The sequence below is a fragment of the Erinaceus europaeus genome, chromosome 12, assembly GCF_950295315.1.
Source record: "Erinaceus europaeus chromosome 12, mEriEur2.1, whole genome shotgun sequence".
NCBI classification, from domain to species: domain Eukaryota; kingdom Metazoa; phylum Chordata; class Mammalia; order Eulipotyphla; family Erinaceidae; genus Erinaceus; species Erinaceus europaeus.
This window is the reverse complement of record NC_080173.1, coordinates 95,668,098-95,692,004: the sequence shown is the minus strand read 5'-3', so window position 1 is coordinate 95,692,004 and position 23,907 is coordinate 95,668,098. Positions and strand designations below refer to the sequence as shown.

General features: G+C 46.4%; 1 protein-coding gene across 1 annotated transcript in view; it reads left to right on the top strand.

The window, feature by feature from the left end:
• Positions 1 to 23,907, top strand: part of RAD54L2 (RAD54 like 2) — a 96,325-nt gene that overhangs the window by 58,962 nt on the left and 13,456 nt on the right. Inside the window, exons 10-19 of the mRNA XM_060204583.1 lie at positions 761 to 1,103; positions 2,181 to 2,358; positions 5,017 to 5,268; positions 5,454 to 5,572; positions 9,169 to 9,287; positions 14,004 to 14,103; positions 14,710 to 14,915; positions 15,901 to 16,073; positions 17,575 to 17,771; positions 22,483 to 22,682. Coding sequence (XP_060060566.1) covers positions 761 to 1,103; positions 2,181 to 2,358; positions 5,017 to 5,268; positions 5,454 to 5,572; positions 9,169 to 9,287; positions 14,004 to 14,103; positions 14,710 to 14,915; positions 15,901 to 16,073; positions 17,575 to 17,771; positions 22,483 to 22,682 — 1,887 coding nt within the window. The remainder of the gene's footprint in view (positions 1 to 760; positions 1,104 to 2,180; positions 2,359 to 5,016; positions 5,269 to 5,453; positions 5,573 to 9,168; positions 9,288 to 14,003; positions 14,104 to 14,709; positions 14,916 to 15,900; positions 16,074 to 17,574; positions 17,772 to 22,482; positions 22,683 to 23,907) is intronic.

The window sequence follows — 23,907 nt, the reverse complement described above, 5'->3', positions numbered from 1 at the left end:
TGGTTGCAGAAGGTGCTGATTTTTCTGCAGGCAGTAGGGTTCTGGTTAAGCTAGGCCACAGTCTTCATAAAGGAAGAGTGGGGAAAGTAGCCATTTCCTTTACCACTTCCCAGAGACATTCTGAGAAATATTTATACAGTCAATCACTAATCATGCAGAGTGGTAGTACTATTATTTATGAGCTTATAGGAAGAATCTACTTACTTCCTCTTTAAGGAGTCTTTCCTTTTGAGGAAGAGGCTTTAAAAGGCTCAGAGGCTTTTGCATTATATAGGTTCCCTTGTCTTTGAGACTACGCTCTAGGTTTGCTTCTGTGGTAGAGCTGGAATGGATTCTCCACTTAGCAGTAACTGGCTAGTAACTCCAGAAGACCTTGTCCTTTAGCTAGCTCCCACCAGCCTGCCCTTAAATGGTGCCGACTCAAGTGTCTGAACTATCCCTGTCAGTTTCACTTATATATATTTTTAATCCTTTGTAAGGTAGTGAGCCCAAGCCCTAGGAATGCAAATCAGTCTTGCTCTTAAAGGAGGAAAGTGAGAAAAGGGATTTTTACTGCAAGAGTCAACAGACCAGGTTAATGTGTCATACCAAAATACACAGGAGCTTGGATGGCTGGCTCCCTTTCACAATGGGGGCTGACTCTTGCTTTCCTGCTTCCTTCATTTCTTCTGTCTCCTCCAGGGTGCACCCCTACTTCTCATATTGTTGACTAAGAGCAGGCCCTCTCACCCTCTGACTCCGGATCCTCTTCCCTCCCTAGAGTTTGAGAAGGCCTTATGCCGCCCTGGCCCTGATGTGGTGATCTGTGACGAGGGACACCGCATCAAAAACTGTCAGGCCAGCACTTCACAGGCCCTGAAGAACATTCGCTCTCGCCGCCGGGTGGTGCTGACTGGGTACCCTTTGCAGAACAACCTCATTGAGTACTGGTGCATGGTGGACTTTGTGCGCCCAGACTTCCTTGGCACCCGGCAGGAGTTCAGCAACATGTTTGAACGGCCCATCCTGAATGGGCAGTGTATTGACAGCACACCTCAGGATGTGCGCCTCATGAGGTACCGGAGCCATGTCCTGCACAGCCTCCTGGAGGGCTTTGTGCAGAGGTGAGCTATCCCCAGGGCCCTGTTTTCTGAATCCTCAGCGGGTCCCGGGTGAAGGGAGAATGCCAAGGCTGTTAGGAACTGAAGACAGTGACGCAGTGGGAAGACCCCCTTCCCAGGGAGGCAGTAGGATTCCTGTGTGGGAACAGCCAGCAGGTGGTAGATACTCACTATTTCATTCCTCTGAATGTGTGTTTGGCGTAGGAGGACTTCTCTCAAAAGTTTTAATCTTTGAAGTTACTAGCGTCTGCAGCCATACCTGAATGTGCTCAGTCTCATCTGAAATGACTAGGATCTACCTGCCTGACTGATAGAAGCAGGAGAGAGCTAGCATTTTCATGACTTACACGCGTGTACAAGTTATAGCTCCAGGACCTCATCAGTGTTGGCATCGTGTTAGATGTAGACTAGGCTAGTCTCAAACAGCTCCCTTGTTTTGCCTTGTTAAAATGGCATATATTTTCTCCAGTGTCAGAGAAATCGCTCTGAATTGGGGTAAGAGCTTGAAGTTTCCTTAGTCTCTCATTGTTCACTCAGTGATGTAGGAAGGTCAGACTTCCTCTTGCTTTATTTTCCATCCTTAAAATAAGTTTATTCTAGGGGTCCGAACAGTAGTGCACCGAGTTAAGCGCACATAGTATGAAGCACAGGACTGGCGTAAGGATCCCAGTTCGAGCCCCCGGGTCCCCACCTGCAGGGGGGTCGCTTCACAAGTAGTGAAGCAGGTCTGCAGGTGTCTGTCTTTCTCTCTCCCCTCTCGGTCTTCCCCTCCTCTCTCCATTTCTCTCTGTCCTATCCAACAACAGCAGCATCAATAACAAAATAATAACAATACAACAGGGGCAACAAAATGGGAAACATAGCCTCCAGGAGCAGTGGACCCATAATGCAGGCACTGAGCCCCAGTGATAACCCTAGAGGACAATAAATAAATAAATGTTTATTCTTGGTTGCTGGATCTGCAGTACATGTTGAAATCCCCAAGAGGGCGGTGTGGCAGATGTGCAGGCTTCAACTTTTATCTTGCTGTGTCCCCTCCTGGCCCCAAGGCCATGTCATCGCTAATTTTTACCTCTGTAGGAGAGGCCACACTGTGCTGAAGATCCATCTGCCTGCCAAGGAAGAAAATGTCATTCTGGTGCGGCTTTCTAAGATTCAGCGAGATTTGTACACCCAGTTCATGGACCGCTTCCGGGATTGTGGTAGCAGTGGCTGGCTGGGACTGAACCCCCTCAAGGCTTTCTGCGTGTGCTGCAAGGTGCGTGGGGACCTCAGGGATTACTGAGATAGCGATTAAGGATATACATGGATCCAAGGAGTTACTCCTTTTGGGCGTTTCTGATAAAGGAAAAATAGAGGGAGAGAGGTGCCTCCTTAGGTCAGTGCATTAGAGGATTGGGCTCTCACGGAAGGATGTGCTGTTTATGTACTTTGTAACTCCTGGAATTTACTGCGTGCACAGATTGTAATGGAAACGTTCCCTCTGCAATTGTGCAACACAGCAGCACAACGTGTTATACCAGACTTGAAAACTTTATACCAAGCTTTTTTATGACACATATACCAAGTTAAACAACTTTAGTATTTAAAAAATATATTCAACTATTAACTATATTGTGGGAGAGAATCACTAGGATAATCTCTTTTTAATCCTAATCAAGTAACTTCTGGATATGTTTGGTAGTGTCTGGAGAATTTTAAGCAGATATTGTTTATTGATTTCAAAAATGACTACAAAAATCATGAATACTCCACCTGCAGGGGGGTCGCTTCACAGGTGGTGAAGCAGGTCTGCAGGTGTCTATCTTTCTCTCCCCCTCTCTGTCTTCCCCTCCTCTCTCGATTTCTCTCTGTCCTATCCAACAACAACATCAGTGGCACAATAACAACAAGGACAACAAAATGGAAAAAATGGCCTCCAGGAGCAGTGGATTTGTAGTGCAGGCACCAAGCCTCAGTGATAACCCTGGAGGCCAAAAAAAGATTAAAAAGAAAATCATGAATGATTAAGAGATTAGCAGAGCAGTATATTATGGGGCAATGATTAATACCAAATAATAATCAAGTTTAAATAATGTAACTCAGACAAACTCTTAGAGATACTTACCATTTCTTTTCTTTTTTCTTATCATTTGATTTCATATTCATTTGAGATCTTTTATCCTTGCAATTGCTTGGGGACAGTAAGATACCTAGATATCTTTAACACAAAGCCTCACAAGGTGTTAATAGGTTGCTGAGTCTTGATTTGTATTTTGATCTGGCTAAATACTCCCTGTTGCCTCATGGGTCTTTTTTATTTTATTTTATTTTATTTTATTTTATTTTATTTATTTTTTTTAACTAGGACACTACTTAGCTCAGACTTACTTATGGTAGTGTTGGAAATTGAACCTGGGACCTGCATCAGGCATGAAAGGTGTTTTTTATTTTTGCATAACCATGATGCTATCTTCCTAGCCCTTGACTGATTTTAATAAGTTAGCTGAAGTTGTATGTCTGGGGAATAAATGGAATTTTAGAGATGTGTGTGTTAGTACATGTGTGTGTACACACCACACACCACACACCACACTGCCTGACCAGGAAGCTGACATACCAAGTTGTACTTCCTCATCAACGCTGTTATCTTCAGGCTCCCTGGAATCCTCAGTCTTAGTCACTGAAATGACTTCTGTTTGGAGAATATATATATATTCATATAGTAAAGCAAGAACACTTACTTTTATCTGAATAAAAAAATGGAAGACTTGGAAGGTGGCGGGTGGTGCTGCACCTGGTTAAGTGCACACATTACAGTGCACAAGGACCCAGGTTTAAACACCTGGTCCCCACCTGCAGGGGGAAAGCTTCATGAGTGGTGAAGCAGAGCTGCAGGTGTCTCTCTGTGTCTATCTCCTCCTCTCCTCAGTTGCTCTCTTATCTCTATCCAATAAAAAAATAAATAAATCAAAAGCACAGGGACCAGTGTAAGGATTCTGGTTCAAACCCCCGGCTCCCCACCTGCAGGGGAGTTGTTTCACAGGCGGTGAAGCAGGTCTGCAGGTGTCTATCTTTCTCTCCCCCTCTCTGTCTTCCCCTCCTCTCTCCATTTCTCTCTGTCCTATCCAACAATGACAATATCATCATCAACAACAATAATAACTACAACAAGGGCAACAAAAGGAATTAAATAAAATAAATGTTAAGAAATAAAAATATTAACAAAAAAAGGAATACTTGGGGCCAGGTGTTGGTGCAGCCAGCTGAACACACACATCACTGTGCAAAAGTACCAGGTTTATAATGACCCTGGGTTCTTGCTCCCAGAGGGATAAAGAATAGCAAAGCTGTCAAGGGAGGGGATTGGATACAGAGTTTCAGTGGTGGGAATTATGTGGAAATGTACCTCTCTTATCCTATAGTCTTGTCAATATTTCCATTTTATAAATAAAAATGTTTTAAAAAGTACCAGGTTCAAGCCCATGTTCCTCACCTGCAGTGGGGGAAGCTCTACAAGCATTGAAATGGTGTTTCGATATCTCTCTGTCTCTCCCTTCTCTTTGTCCTTTCTAATAAAGTGTGTGTGTGTGTGTGGGGGGGGGGGATGGCCACTAAAAAGAGATAGAAAGAAGGGGGGTAAGAAAGAAAGAGGAAAGAAAAAAATTGTGACTTTTTTTTTTTTTTTTACTCTGTGCCTAGCACACCATGACCCCTAGTATGGACTATCCCATTCATGTGTTCTGATGAACAGTCAGTGAAAATGGACATGCATAAGCTTTGGTTTTAAAGGGCATGGCTACTTTAACTTTTTGCGTGATTGTGTGTGTGTGTGTGTGAAGTATGTGTCTGAGTCAGTACATGTTTCTAGACTCCCTGAGATGCCCTTCAAATGTTCCCAACTTGGTGCTACTTCTCTTTCAACTCCAAACTTCAGATCTGGAATCACCCCGATGTGCTGTATGAAGCCCTTCAGAAGGAGAACCTGGCCAACGAACAGGATCTAGACGTTGAAGAGCTCGGCTCAGCAGGACCCACTGCCCGCTGCCCGTCACAGGGAGCAAGAAGCAAGGGGGAGGACAGTGCCTTGGCCTCTTCAGTGGGAGAGGCAACAAATAGCAAGTTCGTGCAAAGCGTCGGCTTCAACCCATTCCAGGAGCGCGGCAACAACATTATCACCTATGAATGGGTGAGCCAGGTGGACCCTTCTGTGATCATTCTCTGAGCGGGAATGGCACAGAGCCCGTCTGGGCACAGGGGTGGGGGCCACAGGGCATCATACTCACTGCAAGGGCCCGGCAGCTAGAGAGCCAGCCTTGGCGGGAGAGAATAGTATTTGTGGAGGTTCCACCATGATTTGTTTCTGTCCTGCAGGCCAAGGACCTTTTGACTAACTACCAAACTGGAGTTCTAGAGAACTCCCCCAAGATGGTACTGCTATTCCACCTCATTGAGGAAAGTGTGAAGCTTGGGGACAAGATCCTTGTGTTCAGGTAGGAAGAGAAACTCCCCGGTGATGTTGTGCATCTGTGGCAAAGAGCGAAACAGTCTTGGTAGAGTGAGACAAACTGGGGCTGTGCCACCCCTTTCTCTGTCCTTCTGCCACACATGCTTCTGGTGAGAATATTGTTGCATTTCATTTTGTTTATGCACTGTCTTGACCCAGTATGATTTCCCGGTAACAAACAAAGCTATTACTATTTTATTTTTTATTGCCACCAGGGTTATTACTGGGGCAAAACAAATCAACCACTCCCAGGGATCTCCCTTCTTTTCCATTTCTTCCCTTCCCTTCCCTTCCCTTTTTTTTCAATAGAGACAGAAATTCAGGGAGGGGGAATGGAGTTGGAGTGTATAGAGAAAAAGAGAAAGTCACCTATAGCACTGCTTCACTGATCATGACTCTTTCCCCTGCTGGTGACAGCCAGGTGCTTGAGCCTGGGGTCCTTGTGCATGCTAACTTGTGCACTCTACCAGGTGTGCCACTGCCTGGCTCCACATATTTATTTATTTATTTATTTTCCTTTTTGTTGCCCTTGTTGGTCTCTTTTTTTATTATTCTTGTAGCTATTATTGTTGTTATTGATGTAGTCATTGTTAGGACAGAGAGAAATGGAGAGAACAGGGAGAGACAGACAGACACCTGCAGACCTGCTTCACCGCCTGGGAAGCGACTCCCCTGCAGGTGGGGAGCCGGGGGCTCGAACTGGGAACCGGGATCCTTAAGCCGGTCCTTGTGCTTCGCGCCATGTGTGCTTAACCCGCTGCGCTACCACCTGACTCCCCACTTTTTTTTATTTTTTAAAGATATATTTATTTATGAGCAAGACAGAGAGGAAATGAGAGAGAAAGAGAGAGAGAGAGAGAGAGAGAGAGAGAGAGAGAGAGGGAGGGAACGAGAACCAGAACGTCACTCTGGTACCCGCTATGTTAGGACCAAGCTAAGGACCTTATGCTTGAGAGTCCAATGCTTTGACTACTGTGCCACCTCCCAGGCTACTGTTTTCACATTTATTTATTTATTTATTTATTGAGATAGAAATTGAGAAGGAGAACAATCAGAATGAGTGTCTCTATATGCAGCATTCTTTGAGAGAATAAGCAGTGATTGTAACTTACGGTGGTGAGTATCCATCTGGCTTTATGGACACTTCCAAGATTGTCTCTCTATAACTTGGAAGTCACCAGATGATTTTGTCTCCCTGTTACGATCAGTGGTAGTACTTGTGGCCTAAAATTAAATCGAAAGCGTCTTCATACCGTGTGGCTTTTTTTCCCTTTTTATCTTTCTAAGGTGAGTTTTACTATTTGAATTATTTGAGTGAGAGAGAGAGAGAGAGAGAGAGTTTCACGAGACAGAGATAGAATGAGAGGAGCCAGAGACCACGTGGTACGGGGATCAAAGCAGAAGGCCCGTCACATAAAGCCTGTGCTTTACCGGCTAAGCGGTCTCCCTAGCCGTCAGTGCCTTTCTCTCTCTTTACATTTAAATTATCTTCATTTATTTATGGATAGACATAGCCAGAAATTCAAAGGAAGGGAGAGATAGAGAGGAAGAGAGACACCTGCAGCCCTGTTTCACCATTTGTGAAGCTTTCCCCCTGCAGGTGGGGACTGGGGGCTTGAACCTGGGTCCCTACACATTGTAACATGTGCGCTCAACCAGGTGCACTACCACCCTGCCCCCTTTCTTTTTCTTTTTCTTCTTTCTTTCTCCCTTCTTTCCTTCCTTCCTTCCTTCCTCCCTCCCCTCCCCCTCTCTCCCTCCCCCTCTCTCCCTCCCCCTCCCCCTCTCTCCCCCTCCCCCTCCCCCTCCCTCCCCCTCTCTCCCCCATCCCCCCTCCCCTCTCTCCCCTCCCCGCTCCCCTCCCTCCCCCTCTCTCCCCATCCCCCCTCCCCCTCTCTCCCTCCCCCGCTCCCCCTCCCCCTCCCTCCCCTCTCTCCCTCCCCGCTCCCCGTCTCTCCCTCCCCCTCTCTCCCTCCCCCTCTCTCCCTCCCCTCCCTCTCTTTCCCTCCCCCCCTCTCCCTCCCCTCTCTTTCCCTCCCCCCCTCTCCCCTCCCTCCCCCTCCCCCCTCTCCCTCCCCCTCCCCCTCTCTCCTCCCCCCCTCTCTCCCTCTCCTCCCCCTCCCCATCTCTCCTCCCCCTCCCCCTCTCTCCCTCCCCACCCCCTCCCTTCCCTCCCCCTCTCTCCCTCCCCCTCCCCCTCTCTCCCTCCCCACCCCCTCCTTCCCCTCCCCCTCTCTCCCTCCCCTCCCCCTCTCTCCCTCCCCACCCCCTCCCTTCCCCTCCCCCTCTCTCCCTCCCCTCCCCCTCTCTCCCTCCCCACCCCCTCCCTTCCCCTCCCCCTCTCTCCCTCCCCTCCCCCTCTCTCCCTCCCCCTCTCTCCCTCCCCCTCTCCCCTTCCCCCTCTCTCCTCCCCCTCCCCCTCTCTCCCTTCCCCTCCCCTCTCCCCTCCACCCCCCCTCTCTCCCTCCCCCTCCACACCCCCTCTCTCCCTCCCCCTCCACACCCCCTCTCTCCCCCCCTCCCCCTCTCTCCCTTCCCCTCCCCCTCTCCCCCTCCCCCTCTCCCTCCCCCTCCACCCCCCCTCTCTCCCTCCCCCACCACACCCCCTCTCTCCCTCCCCCACCACACCCCTCTCTCCCTCCCCCTCCCCCTCTCTCCCTTCCCCTCCCCTCTCCCCCTCCCCCTCTCTCCCTCCCCCCCTCTCCCCCTCCCCCTCTCTCCCTCCCCCTCCTCTCTCCCTTCCCCTCCCCCTCTCTCCCTTCCCCTCCCCCTCCCCCTCCCCCTCCCCCTCTCTCCTTCCCCTCTCTCCCTCCCTCCCCCCACCTACTCCCTCCCCTCCCCTCCCCTCCCCTCCCCTCCCCTCCCCTCCCCTTCCTTCCTTCCTTCCTTCCTTCCTTCCTTCCTTCCTTCCTTCCTTGCTTCCTTCCTTCCTCCAGAGCATTGTTCAGTTCTGATTCATGGCAGTGTGGGGGGTTGAACCTGAGACTTTGGAGCCTCAGGCATGAGAGTCTATTTGCATAACCATTATACTATCTACCCCCACCTGCTTTTTTTCTTTCTTTCTTAATGCTAAATGCTATTCATTACTATCACCAAACTAAACCCTGGAAAATTTCAATTCAGGGAGTAATATAGTAGAGATTTTCTCTTTTTTTTTGAAAGATTTTATTTATTTATTAATGAGAAAGATAGGAGGAGAGAGAGAAACAACCAGATTTCACTCTGGTACATGTGCTGCTGGGGACTGAACTCAGGACCCCATGCTTGAGAGTTCATTACTTTATCCATTGCACCATCTTCCAGACCACACCATAGTAGAGATTTTCCATTGTGATATGTATCATAATATATAATTACAGTATACCATAAATGGATTATTATGGACTATTAATAACATGATGACTCTGCTGCCATTATGAGCTAAAAAGAAGACCCTTGGTGGTTCTTTCCCGGTTTATTTCTTATGGGGAGTAGTTGAGGGAATTCTCACTAACAGAAGACTGCACTTGAGTGTGGGCTTGTTGGTGAATAAAAGTTCTGCTGGGTCTGGGAGGTTTCTCAACTGAATTTTACCCTTTTCAGTCAGAGCCTTTCGACTTTGGCTCTCATCGAGGAGTTCCTGGGGAAACGAGAAGTGCCCTGTGTATCTGGTGCTGAGGGACAAGGAGCACAGAAGTGGGTTCGAAATGTCAGCTATTTCCGTGAGTTGATTGCTGCTTTTGTTCCTGACAAAGTCTGCCTAAGGATGTCCTGTCCTCTCTCTTTTATTTGCTGTTGCTATTTCATTCTCCGTCTGTGGTTAGCCAAGAAGCAGGGGTGTACTGAGTGTGAGGCACTTAGTACTAGGGGTCAGGGACCTTGCGTGTGAGAGGGAAAACAGATACCAGGCCTAGGCTTTGTCTTCATCTGAGATTCGACAACTTGAGAATGATAGCAGATAGCACTTAGTAAGTGCCTGCATAGGGGTTCTAAGACAGAATCATTTTGTTATGAGGATAAGTGGGGACAGTTTCCTGGCGGTGACCTAGAATACAAAAGTGAGGAGAAGCTGAATGTCCAGAGCATCTATGACCCCAAAATCCTGGATATTAAGAAGGAAAAGCCTAAATGTTGATATCTACATGGGAGACATGTCATCCCTATGGTGGTAAAAATTAATGCTTAATGAAAAATCTTCAGGACATAAGTTATAAGCAAATCCATATTATATCTGTAGTGCTGTTTTTGGTATTAAGATCTGTTGGGGGAACATATTGAAAATTCAAGGGGGTCGGGTGGTGGCACAGTGGGTTAAGCACACATGGCGCAAAGCGCAAGGACCTGCGTAAGGATCCCGGTTCGAGCCCCTGTGTCCCCACCTTCAGAGGAGTCGCTTCACAGGCGGTGAAGCAGGTCTGCAGGTGTCTGTCTTTCTCTCCCCCTCTCTGTCTTCCCCTCCTCTCTCCATTTCTCTCTGTCCTATCCAACAACGAACAATATCAACAATGGCAATAATAATAACCACAACGAGGCTACCACAACAAGGGCAACAAAAGGGGGAAAAAATGGCCTCCAGGAGCGGTGGATTCATGGTGCAGGCACCGAGCCCAGAAATAACCCTGGAGGGAAAAAAAAAAGAAAATTCAGGGGAGAGTGTATGGAAATGCATTTTTCACTGGAAAGTTTTCTCCAGCCATCCTCATACTAGAGTGATTCTGTCTTTCTTAGAACCCTAGTTGAGACAGCCAGTCAGTATTATCTTACCTTTGTCCTTATTGTCAAATGTCAGGTGGAGACAAATCCTACATCTTGGACCTCTCTGCATGAAGTGGTGGAAATGGAAAAGCTGAGGGGGATGGAATATATATATATCCAGGCCCCAGAGCACTGCCCAGGCTTGTGGTGGTGCTGAGGATTTATCCTGGGACTTTGGAGCCTCAGTCATGAGAGCCTCTCTGCATAACCATTATGCTGTGTCCCCTGCTCAAGAAGTATTGACTATTGGGATTTACTGACCCAATATTGACATTTGGACCAAATAATTCTTTGTCCTGGACACTAAAGGATGTTTTGCAGTATCCCTGGTATCCACTCTCTAGATGGCAGTAGTAGTCACCTTGGTTAAACAACCAAAAATGTCACCAGATGCTGCTAATGTCCTCTGTGGAGTAGAAGGATGGAACCATCACTCCTGCTGAGAACCATTGGCTTCAAGTAAGGATTTAGAGAAATGTGGGTTCAGCAGGTGGTAAGGAGACTCCTCAACACCAGAGGTCTTTGTATTTAAAAAAAAGGGTTTTTTTATTTGTTATTAATAGTATGTTATAAGATTGTAAGATTACAATGTATGGTTCCACACCATATCCACCGCAAAAGTTCTGGATTTCCACCTTCCCAGAGATAACCACCAGAGTTCTCACAAGTCTTAGAAATAGTTTGCTTGCTTCTGTTTTTTTTTTTTTTTTCTTCTCAAGTTCATGTGAATCAGATCTGATTCCACATGAGTGGTTTCTGTATTTTTGTGTTGACTGTAGGCTTACCCAGTGAGTCAGTGGTGAGCTATACTCAGAAATTATGAGGACTTGGGTTATAAAGGTAGGTTGGTGTGTTGATTTAGAGAGCTTCCAGTATTAGGCAATTAAAGAACTAATGCTTCCTACAACTGTAGCAAGTAACTTATTTGTTTATTTATTTGTTTAGCCTCCAGGGTTATTGCTGGGGCTCAGTGCCCACAAAATGAATCCACTGCTCCTGGAGGCCGTTTCCCCCCCTTTTGTGGCCCTTGTTGTAGCCTTGTTGTGGTTATTGTTATTGTTGATGTCATTCGCTGTTGGATAGGACAGAGAGAAATTGACAGAGGAGGGGAAGACAGAGAGGGGGAGAGAAAGACAGACACCTGTAGACTTGCTTCACCGCCTGTGAAGCAACTCCCCTGCAGGTGGGGAGCCGGGGGCTCGAACCGGGATCCTTACGCCGGTCCTTGCACTTTGTGCCACGGGCGCTTAACCCACTGCGCCACCGCCCGACCCCCAGCAATTAACTTTTCACTGTGGTTTTTCATACTGTTAGAGTGCCTTATTTTCTACTCTACCTGTGGTGATAAGTGTTGTTTCTTCTCTCTTAATCATGTTTCTTCTTAAGTGACCTCTTCCCCCCCTTTGCCTTTACTGCCCCAGGCCAATATCTTCAGACAGAGAGACAGACATATACGACAGCACCAAGACTTTCCTCAGTGCAGTGGGATCTGGGCTTGAACTTGGTCATGAGTGTGACAAAGCAAGTGCACTATACAAGAAAGTTCTCTCACCAGACCTCAAGTCTGCTCTTGCTGCCCTGTTTGAGTCCTCTTATTTTCATATGGCCCATTTCACCACACCGTTTTTTTCCCCCCTTTTTTATGTGTACTTGCAGAAAATTATTTTTTTAAATATTTATTTCCTTTTGTTGCCCTTGTTTTATTGTTGTAGTTATTGTTGTTGTTATTGCTGTCGTTGTTGTTGGATAGGACAGAGAGAAATGGAGAGAGGAGGGAAGACAGAGGGGGAGAGAAAGACAGACACCTGCAGACCTGCTTCACCGCCTGTGAAGCGACTCCCCTGCAGGTGGGGAGCCGGGGGGCTCAAACCAGGATCCTTACGCTGGTCCTTGCACTTAACCCACTGTGCTATAGCCCGACTCCCTGCAGCAAATTATTAACTCCAAGAACTTATTAACAATGTAGACTTTTGGTAGAGGAACACCATTAATTTCAAAACATGAAGCCTTTTGCCCTTTTACAGTTTCCAGGATTCACTCACTGTGGCAGAAAACTGCTTACTGGATGAATGTTTACCAAGCTCTCTCTCTTCCTCTCTCTCTCTCTCTTTTTTTCAAGCTCTCTTGTTTCATGATTCTTGCAGAAACTTTATGCTTCCTCCCCAGTCCCTATTTAATGATTCTGGACACTCTTAATTCAAAAAAACATGGCGTTAGAGTTGACCCAACATACTAAAGAGGAAGAGGTCAGGGACTGGGTGCTGGCGCATCTGGCTGAGCGCATATGTTACTATGCACAAGGACCCAGGTTTGAACCCCAGGTCCCCATCTGCAGAGGGGAGAGCTTTGCGAGTGGTGAAGCAGGGCTGCAGATGTCTCTCTGTCTCTGCCTCTCTATCACCCCCTTCCCTCTCAATTTCTGGCTGTCTCTATCCAGTAAATAAAGATGATAAAATTAAAAAGAAAAAACTTTACAATCTTTGCTATAAATGAGAAACTCCAGGCCTTATTTTAAAATATTATTTTGTTTATGTATTGACTAGAGATGGAGAAATCAATAAAAAAAGGGAAATGGAGAGAAATAGCACTGTTTCACTGATCATAATGCACCCCCCACCCCCATACAGGACTTGATCTCTGGGTCCTTGCTTATGGTATGTGTGTGCTCTACTGGGTATGCCACCACCCATATCCTGAAATCCCTACTTGTTCTAGAAGCCCCAGCTAAGCAGCATCTTTCTTCTCTGAAGCTGGCACCCCACCTACCCACCCCAGTATGAACACAGCCAGCACACATTGCATTGGGCGGCTGTTATCCCTTCCATCACTGGGTTTTCAAGTCCTGAAGCACAATAACTAGAGTCCTTGGGAAGAAAACTTGGTTTAAAACCAAGTTCACGATCTCATTACCAGTCAGCGCTCCCCTCTTACCTGGCTCTAAGGTAGCATTGACTATGCCTACTCTTGACACCCCATCATTGGGTTAGTTAAAAATTATACCTATGTGGTCTTACTGTGGACTCTTGAGATCTCCCTGGAGTGTTAACAGAGCACTGTAATATTTAGTGTAGTTTTAAAAAGACATTTGCCAAATAAATCAAAACAAAACCCACTGGTGTACTGCACCAAAGTAAAGGACTCTGGAGTGGGGGGCAGCATTCAGGTCCTGGAACATGATGTCAGAGGACCTAGTGGGGGATTGAACTGTTATGTGGAAAACTGAGAAGTGTTAGTACATGTACAAACTATTTTAGTTTTTGTTACTGTGTTTTATTGCTGACTGTAAACCATTAATCCCCCCAATAAAAAAGAAAAAAAACCCATAAAAACAAAATCCATGGGAGTCGGGCAGTAGCGCAGCGGGTTCAGCGCACGTGGCGCAAAGTGCAAGGACCGGCATAAGGATCCCGGTTTGAGCCCCCGGCTCCCCACCCGCAGGGGAGTTGCTTCACAGGTGGTGAAGCAGGTCTGCAGGTGTCTGTCTTTCTCTCCCCCCCTCTGTCTTACCCTCTTCTCTCCATTTCTCTCTATTCTATCCAGCAACGACTACATCAATAGCAACAGTAATAACTACAATAAAACAACAAGGGTGACAAAAGGGAATAAATAAATAAATATTTTTTTAAAATCCACATTTGCCCATTGATTTTGTGTGTACCCTGCTGGTTTTTCTTCTTCCCTAGGGCTCGATGGCAGCACCCCTGCCTTTGAGAGAGAGCGACTCATTAATCAGTTCAATGATCCCAGCAACCTTACCACCTGGCTATTCCTCCTCTCCACAAGGTGAGTATCTCCTGAGAGGGAAGGCCAAAGGACTGTGTTCAGGGCAATTTGCCACATGGACAGGTTCCCCAAAGGCTTGTCCTAGTTCTGTCTCAAGGACATTCATGCTAGTGTCATGACATTCATTGAGGTTTTCACTGACACTGATAATATGTAACTTTTCTCACAGGAGTTCTGGGGCTTGGATCATATGATGAGTGAAAAAATTAGCTTTATAATATAGAAACTACAGTGTCTCATTCCAAGTAACTTATTTTGCTACCACAGTTCCCTTAGTGGGCTATAAGTTCATCATTTCTTCTAAGGTGTTAGACTGAAAACACCAGAGACATCCATATGCAGGTATTTCTCCTCACTTCAAGGCTTTCCTTTGGGGCCAGGATGTATTTCTGGAGACTTAGACTTTGTAGAAGGGCGTAGAGTCTTCTTTCTAAGCTGGTAGGCATTTACACGCTTGATTTCCCAGCCATACTTTTCATCGAAGAACACACTTTGTATCAGGAGGATTGCAGGACCTGCGAGTATGTTGTGCTCAGGACAGAGGGTGATGTTGGGGTAAAGCCATCTTGAACACTAAGGTCTCTGACTGTGACTTATATTTTAAAGGGCTGGATGCTTAGGTGTCAATCTGATCGGTGCCAACCGAGTGGTGGTGTTTGATGCTTCCTGGAATCCTTGCCATGATGCCCAGGCAGTATGTCGAGTATACCGTTACGGCCAGAAAAAGCCCTGTCACATCTATCGCCTTGTAGCTGATTTCACCCTCGAAAAGAAGATTTACGATCGTCAGATTTCGAAGCAGGGCATGTCAGGTGGGCCATCATCCAGACTCAGAAAGGCACATATATACAGACTACCAGCGTTATTGTACCAAGAGTTAGAGGGTAGGTCTAGAATGTCAGAACACAGGTAGACCTTGAGTCCTAGCTCACTGACCCTTCCTCCCATCTTATTCAGACTCACTGCATTGTCCTCAAGGTGTTTGGCTTTTTTTTTTTTTTTTTTTTTTAACAGAGTGCTGCTCAGCTCTGGCTTTTGCTGGTGTGGGGCATTGAGTCTGGGACTTTGGAGCTTCAGGCATGAAAATGTTTTGGCATAACTGTTATGCTGTCTTCCTCACCCTGACCTCAGCATGTTGAAGGTGGAGCAAAGTTAGCTGTTCATGTCTCTTTCTCTCTTTCTCTCCCTCTTTCTATTTTCCGCTGGGATTATTGCTGGGGTTTGCCACCTGCATGGCTCCGCTGTTGCCTGTGGCCCCTTATTTTCTTTTTTTTTTTCTTTCACTTTTTTGATAGAGGGTGTGAGGGAGAGAAAGGGACAAGGAGAGGTACCTGCTTCACTACTTGTGAAGCTTCCCCCCTGCAGGTGGGGACCACGCACTTGATATAGGATCTTTGCACATTATCTTTGATAATGTGTGTGCTCTACTGGGTAAGCCAGCTGGCTCCTTCACATTTCTCTTAGTAATGCTTTTTTTTTTTTTTTTTAAATCAGGGTCTTAAACTTTCTGATATGGAATAACTTAGCTATTAGGGGCAGTTACACTACCCATTGTACTCACAATCTCCTCTCTCTGCTAGTCTTTGAAGTATTCTCCCCCCCCCCCCCCCCGCCTCCTGTTTTATTTTACAAGAGAGAGGACACCAGTGTGCCTCTTCCTGGCTTTTGTGGTGTGGAGGATCTAATCCAGGGTCTCACTGGTTCAAGTCCTGTGCTTCCCTGCTGAAACACCTTCCTGGTCATTCGACTGGTGTTTTTGCCATCTTCTTTGTCATACACAGACTTTTTTCTTTCTAGATCGGGTGGTGGATGATCTCAATCCTATGCTGAACTTTACCCGGAAGGAGGTGGAGAACCTACTGCACTTTGTTGAAAAGGAGCCAGCTCCCCAAGAATCTTTGAATATTAAGGGGATCAAGGAACCAGTCCTGCAGCTTGCCTGTTTGAAGTACCCTCACCTCATCACCAAGGTAAGAAACTGGTGTGTGGGAGTCGGTCAGTAGCTCAGCAAGTTAAGCGCACATGGCGCAAAGCGCAAGGACCAGTGTAAGGATCCCAGTTCGAGCCCCTGGCTCCCCATCTGCAGAGGAGTCTCTTCACAGGCGGTGAAGCTGGTCTGCAGGTGTCTCTCTTTCTCGCTCCCTCTCTGTCTTCCCCTCCTCTCTCCATTTCTGTCTGTCCTATCCAACAATGACGACAACAATAACAACTACAACAATAAAACAAAGGCAACAAAAGGGAATAAATAAATAAATATTTTTAAAAAAAGAAAAAGAAGCTGGCATGTGTGCAGTCTCAGTAAGGCATTCTGCCACTGTGGGAGCTTTGTCCTGCAAGCTTCTTTCCTTCATTTACAGTTTTGTTTCATATGGGCAGTTTGAACTCAGGTGCTGCTTCTTCCTTGCCTCCTCCTATTGTTTTCTGGCCCCAGCTACCTACCTGCCACCCCTAGCCTGGTCCTAGTTCTGTGGGGTAGTTTGTCCTGTGTGAGTTTTGTGAATAGAAAGAGGGAGAGGGAGAGGGAGTCGGGCGGTAGCATAGCGGGTTAAGTGTAAGTGGCACAAAGCACAAGGACTGGCATAAGGATCCCGGTTCGAGCCCCCGGCTCCCCACCAGCAGGGGAGTCGCTTCACAGGCGGTGAAGCAGGTCTGCAGGTGTCTGTCTTTCCACCTCTCTGTCTTCCCCTCCTCTCTCCATTTCTCTCTGTCCTAACAAAGATGACATCAATAACAACAACAATTACTACAACAACAATAGAAAAAAGGGCAGCGGGGGTCGGGCGGTGGCACAGTGGGTTAAGCGCACGTGGCGCAAAGTGCAGGGACCGGCGTAAGGATCCCGGTTGGTGTCCCCGGCTCCCCACCTGCAGGGGAGTCGCTTAACAGGCGGTGAAGCAGGTCTGCAGGTGTCTGTCTTTCTCTCCCCCTCTCTGTCTTCCCCTCCTCTCTCCATTTCTCTCTGTCCTATCCAACAACGAACGGCATCAACGATGGCAATAATAATAACCATAACGAGGCTACAACAACAAGGGCAACAAAGACGGGGGGGGGGGAGGAATGGTCTCCAGGAGCGGTGGATTCATGGTGCAGGCACCGAGCCCAGCAATAACCCTGGAGGGGGAGAAAAAAAAAAGATAAAGGGGCAGCAAAAGGGAAAATCAATAAATAAAGAGAAGGAGAAAGTTCAGAAAATGTAATTTGTTTGTTAATCTTTTGAACACCCCATCCTTTTGATATGGAGGGCAGATTGAAGTTGTCTAAAGCCCTAGACAGAATTATGTCTAAAGCCCTAGGTCAGAATTATGAATTATACTCAGGACATAATGGCAGTAAGCCTGCCTGTATGTCTGTGAGCAGACCCTTTGCTAGACACAGCCCTCCCTTTCTCTGTTTTAAAATAAGGTTCATTGTGTTATCAGTCATGTTGGCACAAAGACTGATAATTAAATTAACATCCTTCTGTGTCCCCAGGAGCCTTTTGAGCATGAGTCATTGCTCCTTAACCGAAAGGATCACAAGCTGACCAAGGCTGAGAAGAAAGCAGCAAAGAAAAGCTATGAGGAAGACAAACGCACGTCGGTGCCCTACACCCGCCCGTCATATGCGCAGTATTATCCTGCCAGTGACCAGAGCCTGACCAGCATCCCCGCCTTCAGTCAGAGAAACTGGTGAGTCGATTAAAGGGGAGGGAGGCATGCCTACACCTCCCCCCCCCCCAATGGAGAGTCTCTAGCTTTTTCTTTGCCAGTTCTGCAATTGGATTAGGTGCCAAAACAGTTCCTTCACCCCAATGTTTTAAGTGACTCTGCTTGGAAGAATGAGCTGTAGACCTAACTCCTTCTGAGTCAGGAGTCCTTCCAGACTCCTGGAAAGGTGCATCTTCTCCCAACATAGAGGCTCAGCTTTGTACAGCTGCCTCCTGCCTGTAGCACATTCCGTTAGGTCTAGACCTTGCTTGGCAGTAAAGTCCAAGAATGCCTGCCTCCTGGGGCCTTTCTAGGTCTTGGACGGCAGCCTGGGAATTCTGCTGTTCCTCATTAGATTTCATTTTGTGACTGTGCCATGACCCTGGCGATGGTGGGTGGTGGTGGAATCTTTGTGCGAGTAACTTCTTGAACTGTGCAGAATAAGAACACACAGAAGTCAGTGCTAAGTATGAGGAGGCTTTGTTTAATGTAGTGCCTTTAACCCAGGGCCTTGAATTTTCATGTTACTTCTGAGCTACCCCTTCAGTCCAAATTTTTATTGTGTGTTTGTTGAGAGACACTAAAGCATTGCACCATCATCCATGGAGTTCCTCAGGTGCTGTTCATGATGCTCCTGTGTGGTACCAAAGATTGAACTTCACTCATGCAGCTGTGTTTTACCTGCTAAGCTATCTCCCAGTTAGAGAGATAGACTCTTTAAAGATTTTATATTCATTTCTAGTGTTTTTTTTAAATTATCTTTTCAAAACAAAATGCCTCACAGCTCTTAGCAGATCAACAATCTACAAAAATAGCTTTATACTGAGTTAAATTTAATTATTTTATTTTAGGGGACTATATTTAAAACAAGATTTTTTATTTGAAAAATCTTGCCAACTAAGGTTCTAAATGATTGAAATCATATAAGATTTTATGCAAGATTCTTAAGTTTAATGAATAAATTTACTATTTTTTACATATCAGCCTTTTAACTAGGAAGCTGGATTTCTCTCAAAGCCTTTAGGCTTTAGTTCTCTGCCATTTTTTTTTCAAGTTTATTTACTTATAAAAAAGAAACTGACAAAACCATAGCTTAAGAGGGGTATGGCTCCACACAATTCCCACCACCAGAACTCTGTATCCTATCACCTCCCTTGATAGCTATCCTGTTCTTTAACCCTTTGGGAGTATGGACCCAGCCAGGGTCATTGTGGGGTGCAGAAGGTGGAAGGTCTGGCTTCTGTAATTGTTTCCCCGCTGAACATGAGCGTTGGCAGGTTGATCCATACTCCCAACCTGTCTCTCTCTTTCCCTAGTGGGGCAGGGCTCTGGGGAAGTGGAGCTCCAGGACACACTGGTGGGGTTGTCTGTCCAGGGAAGTCTGGTTGACGTCATGCTGGCATCTGGAACCTGGTGGCTGAAAAGAGAGTTAACATACAAAGCTAAACAAATTGTTGATTAATCATGAACCTAAAGACTGGAATAATTCAGATTAAGAGTTGGGAGGGGGGGGTCCTCCATTTTGTAGATAGCTAGTAGGCATATTTTAGTTTTATTCCAAAGGGCCTGTGGCTATACTAGTTTTTTTTCCCTGAGCCTGAAATCTTATATGCAGGTGGTTAAGTTTTTTTTTACATTTATGTATTTATTTATTCCCTTTTGTTGCTCTTGTTTTATTGTTGTAGTTATTGTTGTTGTTAGAAAAGAGAAAAGTGGAGAGAGGAGGGGAAGACAGAGGTGGAGAGAAAGATAGACACCTGCAGACCTGCTTCATAGCCTGTGAAGTGACTCCCCTGCAGGTGGGGAGCCAGGGGCTCGAACCGGGATCCTTATGCCGTTCCTTGCGCTTTGCACCACCTGTGCTTAACCTGCTGCGCTACTGCCTGACTCCCTCTCTGTCATTTTTAAAAAAGATACCATCACCTCAAATGTCCTCCTGTCTTCTAGCCTTTTTTTTCTTTTTAAACAACAGCAGGAATGGTCTAAGCTTGAGTCCACTGAGAGAAAAACTATGCCAGAGGAAGATGACTAATGGGCTGAATTGTGAGGAATTGTCAGCGTTTTCTGGTCCAGTTCTAGTCCCAGCCTCTCCCATCATTTAACAAACCTACCTTGAGCTTGCTGATTACTTTCATTTTCAGGATACATGTAAAGAGGACTTCCCAGGGACATTTCTAGCCTTAGCCTTTACCTTCTGATTTTTTACCCTGAGAGGAGTCCCACTGACAGCTGACTAGGGCTCCTAACTCCTACAAGCTACATTGGGCACACACTGAGGACACGAGTCCTGGATCTGGTGAATCTACTGTGCTACCTGGCCTCTCTAGGAATGTGAGAGTCTGTAAGGTCTCATAACTGCCGAAGGGGGCCTATAACAACCTGGGAACAGTGTGAAGGAGCGGTCATGCAGGTGATTCTAACAGCAGAGTTCTGGAAAGGTGTTCTTTCATCTTCCAGTTTTCAGCCAGTTGAAAGGGACATACATTACAAGGGAATCTCTTTTCCAGGCCTAAAGACCAATGAATGATGCAGACCTCAGAAAGCATAGCCAGAGGCTGAATTTAAAAAGCTTTATGTTGGTTTGGGGGAGACAGGTTAATGATTATGCAAGTGACTTTCAGTGTTTCAGGCACTGAGATCCCTGACTCAACCCCCAGCACCACCATAAGTCAGAGTTTAACAGTTCTCTGGCTTAAAGACAAAAAACACATTTTAAGTAAGCAGTAGCTTTTACAAGGAACAACAGTCAGTTGAGAAGAACATGGATAGGAAGGGATGCGACACTTGGGGTAGTATTTGGGCATGTTGGTAGTACGAGATGCAGAGCTGGCGTGAAGAGCGGCCATGCCCACGTGCAGCTTAGAAGTGCAGAGAATGGCGCTGTATTTGTGGCGATCATGGTTACCTCATGGCGAGCCCAGTGAGAAGCACGATTGTGGCGGCAAGGTGTGTGGCGAAGTGTCGGACTCTTGGGCTTGAGGCCCTGAGTTTGCCCCCGAATATCAAGTGTGCCAGAGTGATTCTCTAGTGCTATCGTTCTCTCCTCCCCTGCATTAATAAGTAGACCTTATTTTTATTTTTAAAAGAAGAAGAAAAAGAGAGAAAGCAATACAGAGGGGGGACTTGAGGTTTCATAGAGTAAAACTGTCTACTTGGGACAAACGGTATCTCATGATTGCCTGAGCATGTGGTATTATATAGCCCTTTCCCTTTGGGCCAGTGGGAACAGGCCATCCATTTATCAGCTCATTGTACAGTGGTCTGAGGAATTTCCCTTTCTTAATTGCATCTTTGCCTCTTTGATCTTCCCTCCAAGGACTAATTCTTAATGTAGATACACAGTCCAAATTCTAGTGGAGCAGGTATCAACTAACATCTGACTCTTCTTGGGTTCTGAGAGGGTTTAATTCCTCATTACCCCTCTGCCTGGTACTCTGTCTTAGTCCTGCCTCCAGTCTCCTTTTTTTTTTTTTTAATTTTTTTTATTTATAAAAAGGAAAAATTGACTAAACGATAGGACAAGAGGGGTACAACTCCACACAATTCCTGCCACCAGAACTCCAAATTCCATCCCCCTCCCCTGATAGCTTTCCTATTCTTTAACCCTCTGGGAGTATGGACCCAAGGCCATTGTGGGATGCAGAAGGTGGAAGGTCTGGCTTCTGTGACTGCTTCCCCGCTGAACATGGGCATTGACAGGTCGATCCATACTCCCAGCCTGTCTCTCTCTTTCCCTAGTGGGGAAGGGCTCTGGGGAAGCGGAGCTCCAGGACACATTGGCGGGGTTGTCTGTCCAGGGAAGTCTGGCTGACATCTTGCTAGCATCTGGAACCTGGTGGCTGAAAAGAGAGTTAACATACAAAGCTAAACAAATTGTTGACCAGTCATGAACCTAAAGGCTGGAATATGCAGATGAAGAGTGGGGGGGGTATCGCTCCATTTTGTAGATAGCTAGTAGGCATATTTTAGTTATATTCCAAAGGGCCTGTGGCTATACTAGTTTTTTGCTCTCCCCCCCCCCCCCAGCCTGAAATCTGATATGCAGGGGGATCCAAGATACTGTCTGGGGAGATGATGTCATGGCTGGGAAAAGGACCAGAAAGCTGGATCAGGGAAGAGAGTAGCTCCCAAATATGGGAAAGGTGTATAAATATTGTTGATTGTAAACCCCATCAATTTGATGTGACCTGGGGCCCATATTCAGCTTAGGAGCCTATGTGACTTCTGCATCCCTATATATCTGAGCTCACATTCTGTGGTCATAAGCAGGAACATTCCAAGCTGCCCCAATATCAGGACCCATCTTCCTCAGGTGTAGCATAGAGTATGTTGTTCATCCTCCCTTCGGAGGATGGAACATTCTCTACCATTGTTGATCCAAATTGAGGGAAAGGTCCTATGGGGGCCCACAAAGGGGGCTATTGTGTTATTCCTGATAGAAATGACCGGTAACAATGGAGAGAGGGATTTATTCGAGTTCTAAGCTCATCATGTCTGTTTGGGAATCTCAGGACTCCCTAACTAGGGCCCCCAGTCTCCTTTTAATTGGTCATACAATCCAGGCTCTTCTGGTCCTTCTCTGAGCGGCAACTGAAAGTGTAGAATAGGGAAGTCTGGAGAGACTGCAACTTTTACAAAAGGGTAAGTGAGGGCTGCTTTGCAAACTCTTAGTGTGCTTGCATTTCTCTCACAGGCAGCCAACACTGAAGAATGATGAGAAGCCCGTGGCCAGTGTTCGTCCTGTGCAGTCCACCCCCATCCCCATGATGCCCCGCCACGTCCCTCTGGGAGGCAGTGTAAGCTCTGCCTCTGGCGCAAATCCAGCTATGAACTTCCCCATCAACTACTTACAGCGTGCAGGAGTCCTCGTACAGAAGGTGGTCACCACAACAGGTTTGGAACTCCTCGCCTCTGTCCCAGGGCTGCTGTCCCTTTCAGAATTACTTTGTTCATTTAGGACATTGTAATTCCTTTGATGTTCTATTCCTTACTGCATTAGAACTGTAGGTAAAAATAGAGAAGCTAGTAGTCCCTGATCTTGAGGAATTTCTGTCTGAATGAAATGATAATAATACACGAGGTTGGGAGATGGCTCACTGTGCAGGGCATGTGCCTCACCTTCTGCGAGGCCCTGGGTCTGAGCCTCGCTCGGCACCACACGGGAGCACCGTGGATGGCACTAGGGAACTCCACAGATGGTAGAAAAGTGTTGTGGCGTCTCTCCTCTTGTTCTGATTGAAAAACACAAAAAATTGGACGCAGGAGTCCACTCAGAGGTGTCCTGTACATTTATGATCCTAACTTCATTCTCTGGCAATGCATTAAACATAAGAGAATAATAATACACAACTGGGTTTTTCTTGAGTATGGTGGGTGGTACAGTTTGAGCACTGAAGAAATAAAAGAAATTTCACAGATTTGCAAGGCTGATCTAAGAGAGGTATGAATGTACTGCTTCCTGTCTGACTCTGTAGTTCACCAGAGCATAAGAGACAGAGTCGGCGCACCCAGTTAAGCACAGTCATTGCCATATGCAAGAACTTGTTTTCAAGCTCACACTACCCATCTACAGGGGGAAACTTCTTGAGCAGGGAAGCAGGTCTGCAGGTGTCTCTATCTCCCTCTTTATCATCCCCGCCCTCTCAGTTTCTATCTGTCTTATCAAATAAAAATAAGGGGGGGGATGAAAAATGGCCTTTGTAACACAGTGAATTTATTGTGCGGGCACCAGGCATAATAACCCTGGTGGCAATAAAAACAACAACAATAATAATAATTAATAAATGACAGCTGTCAATCTTCCTACTTAGAAGATACAAATGCCACTTTTTCTTCATGGGTTTGATGTAGTTTGAACATGGTGGACCTATGGGCAGTGGTAGGAGGTGGGTAGCCTATCTACCCTTGGTTCTGTGAATCAGGGTAATTGAGAAGAAACACATTCTGTACTGCTACTTTTTTCAATGGGGTGGGTTCCAGGTTCTTCCAGTGTGGTGGAGGAACCTGGCTCAAACCTGGGTTTCACATAGAGCAGAGCATTGCACTACTCAAGTGAGCTCGATTTCACTGGCTCTATGCTGCTGCTTTAAAAATAATCTTATCTATCCCAGAGGGATAG